This window comes from Petromyzon marinus, chromosome 52 (assembly GCF_048934315.1).
Source record: "Petromyzon marinus isolate PM22_M1 ecotype Great Lakes invasive population chromosome 52, UKy_Petmar_22M1.pri1.0, whole genome shotgun sequence".
Classification (NCBI taxonomy): Eukaryota; Metazoa; Chordata; class Hyperoartia; order Petromyzontiformes; family Petromyzontidae; genus Petromyzon; species Petromyzon marinus.
The window spans coordinates 11,979,541-11,985,912 of NC_133718.1; the positions used below are offsets into that span (position 1 = coordinate 11,979,541).

Consider the following 6,372-nt stretch of genomic DNA (forward strand, 5'->3'; position numbering starts at 1 on the left):
AGCAAGGGGGGGGTGGGGGGCGTTTTCGTCGTTCACAGAATAATGGAGCGTGGTGGTGGTGGTGGCGGCGGCGGCGGCAGCGACGAGTTGTGACCCCGCGAAAGTCACTCGCAGGCTGAAACTTCCCGATAGTTTTCCAGATCGCTGGTCAACTGGAGCAAGTGGCACGTGAGCCAGAAGCAGCAGCCACAGCCCGTCGCGAGTGGCATCACTGGATGTGGCGTACCGGGGGCCTGGAAACATTTCCCCGGTCGACTTGCAGAGCGGTGCCGTGAGCTCCGTCCTCTGGGCCGCGTGTCGCCCCGCGGCCTCCTCATTGGGGGCCATCGTCTGGCTCAGTGAGCCTCGGCCCTTCCCACGGAGGCCTCATCAACCTGTGGATGCCAACACCGAGCTGGAGCCATGGGGGGGTCCAGTCCCCATGACATCATCATCATCACCCCCTCGTCATGCTGCACCACCCTCGCAGTACATCTCCCCACTCCTTGCCCAAGGTGTCTCCCCCCCCCCCCCCCCGCGACAACTCCTTGCCCCCCCTCGCCCGCCTGGAACGTTCTCCGCCGCTGGGCTGAGTTCAGTGCTGCCGAGCGGGGAGCGTCGGGCGCCGTGGTGGTGCTGGGGGGCCCTGCCCCCCGCTCGCGTTGTCTGCGCACGTTACTCGCACGCACGGGGGTTGGAAGCGCAGTCGGTGATGGAGCCGTTCCAGTCGCTGCCCGAGCGGCGTCGCTGGGCGCGCTCCTTCCTCTGCTGCTGGCGCACGCACAAAGACAAAGGTCACCCATGTAGCCTACACACGCTGTTGGGAGAGCGCCTACGATACAACACTGGCTAGCACCACACCCAGCCAGCTTTGCCTCACCAGGGCTGTTGTTTATACGCTGCAGCTCGTACTCATTAAAGGCTGTGACCGATGTTGGCCGCGAGAGGGGAATCAAACTCGGGTCGCCGGGCTCGTAGCGCGGCGCGCTAACCACTGCGCCACCGCTCCCCGCAATAGGCGCTCGCAAACATGCGTACGTGAGCGAATACAGACGCGCAAACGGTGACACACAAACGGTGACACACAAACGGTGACACACAAACGGCGACACGGCACAGTGACACGGCACGGTGACACGGCACGGTGACGCACAAACGGTGACACACAAACGGTGACACACAGCACGGTGACACACAAACGGTGACACGGCACGGTGACAGCCCACCGGCATTCGCCCCCAAGCGACAACGACGTCACCACAGCATTCGCGCCAGGCTAGGTGACCCGCAAGGCCACGGCGACGTGAGGTGCACGGTTCGGCTCTCTCACCGCGGCGCCGGCGCCGGTGTTGTGTCCCGCAGGGGCAGCTGCCGGGGCCTGCCGCTGCGCCACCATCACGGGCAGGGGCTCCACCAGGTCGGATCGCGAGCTGGGGGGTGGGGAGAGGGCACGGGGGGTGGGGGGGGGCACGGGTGGGGGGGTCATGGGGGGTGCGGCCTTATCGAATCGAGCGTGGGAGCGGGATTTGTAGAGCGAGAGATGAAGAGGAGAAGGCTCGGCGGACGAGAGAACGATGAGGAGGGAGGTAGGGAGCGATGGAGAGATGCGGGGAATTCGGGGAGAATTGAGGAGTGGGAGGAGGATGGATGGGGGGGGGCTGTAGGGGATGGAAGCACGAGGTGACACGGTATCTGCCGCGTGTAGAGAGAGCGGACGAGGAGACGTCTTCTCTCTCTCTCGTGTAGAGAGAGAGAGAGGACGACTCCGAGGCACGAGGAGGAACTACGGACGAGCGGGAGGGCAGTCACGTGATGAGCCGGAGCTACCAACGATCTCCCAAGCTCTGCGGGCCCCTGCGTATTAAGGTGTTATTGGCCAAATGCTTTAATGAGGGGGTAAAGTTGATCACTCGGAAAAAACAAACGCGTGCGTCCGTGAGAGGGGGCAACGCTCCATCCCGTACAGACGGAACAGGTGGAGTCCACATTTTTTGCTGTACTGCCTTCTGGCCATCCGGGGTACGGCTACTCCTTGACGCGGTGATCCGCCAACCCCAGCCGCTCCAACACGGCACTGGGTCACGGGCAGCCACGTGCGGCGTAGCCGCCACCGCTACCGACGCCACGCGGCTGGTGAGCAGAGGGAGAGATGAACGCAGTGTGGGGGGTGCGGTGGCGGTGGTTGACGGCGGTGCTGGTGGCGGTAATGACGACGGCGCCTGGCGGGGGTGACGCGCGTACTTGTGGAGCTCGGCCAGCACGGAGCGCTCGCCCTCGGAGGCGTGCGAGCGCCGGTGGTTGACGCGGGAGTTGTGCGGCGACTGCGAGTGGCGGATCTTCACGGGGTCTCCGCGCGTCCTGCAGGCGGGGGGGGGGGGGGGTTACGGCGAGCGGGAGACGGACGACAGCTTCAGCGATAACACCCGGCCAGGCCGAGCGTGGTCCGCCCCTAGGTAGACTCAGCTCTAAAACGTGGGTGGACCAATTGCCGTAGACCATATCCGATGCACGAGGTGGACATGAACAGTCCCAAGAGGCCAAAAGCAGATATTTCGGCAATGCACGTAATGAGCTGGCCAAATTTGTGCCGTCAAGACCCTCCACCACCCGACGCAGCCAAACAATTTGAATGATCCCACAGTGTACGATTGTTTATTGATGCGCCGAGTGTGAGTGTTTCATCTCAACTCACCGACCCACTCACCAGAGGTGAGGATAGTGGTGATGATGTTGTGATGACAGTGGTGATTATAGTGATGATGATGATGGTTCTACTAATCATGATGGAGTTGTTGATGAAGATGGTGCTGGTGCCATTGATGATGAGGGTGGTGAGGGTGGTGATGGTGGTGATGATGATCGTGGTGATGATCATGACAATGGTGGTGATGATCAGGATGATGACGTTAGTAGGTACACACTCCACTTTGGTGTAGGGGATGTCCTTCAGCTGATCCTCCGTGTAGCCGATGGGGTCCACCAGCTCTCTCCTGCCAATCACACAGCAGGGCCAGCCTCAACACTCACCCCAGCGTAACAGCTCAGGGCTAACCCGATGGGGTTGGTGAGCGGTGGGGTTGGTGACTGGTGGTGTTGGTGAGCGGTGTGGTTGGTGAGCGGTGTGGTTGGTGAGCGGTGTGGTTGATGAGCAGTGTGGCCGGTGAGCTGTGTGGTTGGTGAACGGTGTGGTTGGTGAGCTGTGTGGATGGTGAGCTGTGTGGTTGGTGAACGGTGTGGTTGGTGAGCTGTGTGGTTTGTGAGCGGTGTGGTTGGTGAGCTGTGTGGATGGTGAGCTGTGTGGTTGGTGAGCGGTGTGGTTGGTGAGCTGTGTGGATGGTGAGCTGTGTGGTTGGTGAGCGGTGTGGATGGTGAGCTGTGTGGTTGGTGAGCTCTGTGGCTGGTGAGCTGTGTGGTTGGTGAACGGTGTGGTTGGTGAGCTGTGTGGATGGTGAGCTGTGTGGTTGGTGAACGGTGTGGTTGGTGAACTGTGTGGTTGGTGAGCGGTGTGGTTGGTGAGCGGTGTGGTTGGTGAGCTGTGTGGTTGGTGAGCTGTGTGGTTGATGAGCGGTGTGGTTGGTGAGCTGTGTGGTTGGTGAGCGGTGTGATTGGTGAGCTGTGTGGTTGGTGAGCGGTGTGGTTGGTGAGCTGTGTGGTTGGTGAGCTGTGTGGTTGGTGAGCGGTGTGGTTGGTGAGCTGTGTGGTTGGTGAGCTGTGTGGTTGGTGAGCGGCTCACTCGATGTGCTTCCACAGCTCTTCCCGGGCCTGCTTGTCTGGGCTGCGCCTGCAAGAGAGAGAGACGCGCGTGTGAACAGCGACGTAAGCTCCACGCGATGGGCGCCTATGTGTGTGTGCCAGTAATTATTACGTGAACCGGTCCTGGGCCTCCGCTAGGTCGACTCAGCCTCAAATGAGCGCCTGGTGTGATGTGTAAAAACATCGCCACTAGGGGGACAAAGGCGGCCGAGCGTGGTGCTGGTCACCCACCCTCCCATGTGCCGTGCCAGCCTTATTCACAGGTGCTCCCTAACAGCACTTGCCCCCACAGTCTGTTAAAGCTATACGGGGGATCGTTGTCTTTGTGTGCATGCGCGTGTGCGCGCGTTTGTGCGCACGTGTGCGTATCCGTGTGCGTGTTTGCGTGCGTGTGTCTATGTGTGTGTGTGCGTGTGTCTATGTGTGTGTGTGCGTGTGTGTCTATGTGTGTGTGCGTGTGTGTCTATGTGTGTGTCTATGTGCGTGTGTATGTGCGTGCGTGTGTGCGCATGTGTGTGTGTGTCTATGTGTGTGTGTCTATGTGTGTGTGTGTGTCTATGTGTGTGTGTGCGTGTGTGTGTGTGCCTTACCATCAGCCCCACCAAAACTAAGCACCTGCCTGGGTATTTTGTACCATCGGACACTCCACCCCCACAACTCCCAATCGGTGATGGGGCAGTTGTGGAGAGAGTGGAGAGTTTCCCATACCTGGGCAGTGTGCTTATGACTGGCTCCAGTTTAACAGCAGAGGTTTCACTCCGAATCAGTCGAGCGACAATATCTTTTCATCAGTTGCGTAACGCTGTGTGGAAGCTACCTGGTCTGTCGCTCCGCACTAAGCTTCAGGTCTTCTCGGCCACGGTCATTCCCTCCCTTCTCTACGCTTGCGAAACGTGGACCCCCCTAATGGAACATCTTCGCCGGTTAGAAACATTTAGGCTGGCCTGCCTACGATCCATCCTGGGTTTAACCAGACTGGAATGTGTGAGGAGCTCACAAATCCTTGAAAGATCTGGGCAAGGTCCCATCAGTGAGCTCCTCCGGCGGGCAAGGCTGCGATGGCTGGGTCATGTAGCCCGCATGCCCAGCCAACGCATGCCGAAACAGCTTTTGTTCGGCCGGATTGAGGGGGCTAAGTGGGTGCGGCACGGGCTAGAGAAGAGATGGAGTGATGTGGTACAGGAGGACGTGGAGCTGAGTGGACTTGCCGATGACTGGTACCAGCGGTGTCAAAATCGGCCTCTGTGGAGGAGGCTCGTGAAGGATGCTACTGGGCAGTTGGAGGTAGTCGCCCTCCAACAACAATGGAGGGCGGAGGAGTGACGCTCAGAACAACGAGCGGAGCGCCGGGTGGCTAAAGCACAGCAGGTTGGCACAGTAGGGGGCACAGGTGGTGCATCAGCCAGTCATCTCAGTCAGTCGACCCGTGGCACCTGGGTATGCCCCGTGACCTCCTGCCAGCGGGCGTTCGACACTTCACGTGGCCTCAGGGTGCACATAGCCTGGCACAAGCGTCGTGGTGACGTCACCGCCACTTAGTGGCGAATGGCGGTTGTTGTTGTTGTGTGTGCGTGTGTCTATGTGTGTGTGCGTGTGTGTGTGTGCGTGTGTGTACGATCGGGAGCGGTGGCGGGAGCGGCGGTACGGGGGGTCGTTCTGGCTGCTGTGTGTCTATGTGTGTGTGCGTGTGTCTATGTGTGTGTGTGTGTGTCTATGTGTGTGTGTCTATGTGTGTGTGCGTGTGTCTATGTGTGTGTGTGTGTCTATGTGTGTGTGCGTGTGTCTATGTGTGTGTGTGTCTATGTGTGTGTGTGCGTGTGTCTATGTGTGTGTGCGTGTGTCTATGTGTGTGTGTGTGTCTATGTGTGTGTGCGTGTGTCTATGTGTGTGTGTGTCTATGTGTGTGTGTGCGTGTGTCTATGTGTGTGTGCGTGTGTCTATGTGTGTGTGTGTGTCTGTGTGTGTCTATGTGTGTGTGTGTGCGTGTGTCTATGTGTGTGTGTGTGTGTGCACGTGTGTCTATGTGTGTGTGTGCGTGTGTCTATGTGTGTGTGCGTGTGTCTGTGTGTGTGTGTGCGTGTCTATGTGTGTGTGTGTGCGTCTGTGTGTGTGTGTGCGTACGATCGGGAGCGGTGGCGGGAGCGCCGGTACGCGGGGTCGTTCTGGCTGCGCTCGTGCTGGCGCCTCAACACTTCCTCCCACTGTGGCGCTGAGTCCACCAGCTCGTTCTCCTGCCGCGACCTGCACGGAGACACACGGACACACGGACACACGGACACACGGAGACACGGAGACATGGACACACGGAGACACACGGAGAGACACGGACACACGGAGACACGAAGACACATGGAGACACGGACACACATGGAGACATGGAGACACGGACACACATGGAGACACGGACACACGGAGACACGGACACACGGAGAGACACGGAGACAGAGACACACGGAGACACGGACACACGGAGACACGGAGAGAGACACACGGAGACACGGACACACGGAGACACGGAGACACGGAGACACGGACACACGGAGACACGGACACACGGAGACACGGACACAGGGATACACGGAGACACGGAGACACGGACACACGGAGACACGGAGACACGGACACACGGAGACATGGAGA

At 59.5% G+C, this 6,372-nt stretch overlaps 1 protein-coding gene across 4 annotated transcripts in view; it reads right to left on the minus strand.

The window, feature by feature from the left end:
* Positions 1 to 511: 511 nt before the first annotated feature.
* EPB41L4A (erythrocyte membrane protein band 4.1 like 4A) overlaps positions 512 to 6,372 on the minus strand; it is a 49,546-nt gene continuing 43,685 nt past the window's right edge. For all 4 annotated transcript variants that reach the window (XM_076051866.1, XM_032974026.2, XM_032974024.2 and 1 more), the window contains 6 exons: positions 5,854 to 5,973; positions 3,713 to 3,760; positions 2,901 to 2,969; positions 2,221 to 2,337; positions 1,310 to 1,409; positions 512 to 747 (listed from right to left, as the gene is read on the minus strand). In XM_076051866.1, coding sequence (XP_075907981.1) covers positions 655 to 747; positions 1,310 to 1,409; positions 2,221 to 2,337; positions 2,901 to 2,969; positions 3,713 to 3,760; positions 5,854 to 5,973 — 547 coding nt within the window. In that variant the 3' untranslated portion in view covers positions 512 to 654. The remainder of the gene's footprint in view (positions 748 to 1,309; positions 1,410 to 2,220; positions 2,338 to 2,900; positions 2,970 to 3,712; positions 3,761 to 5,853; positions 5,974 to 6,372) is intronic.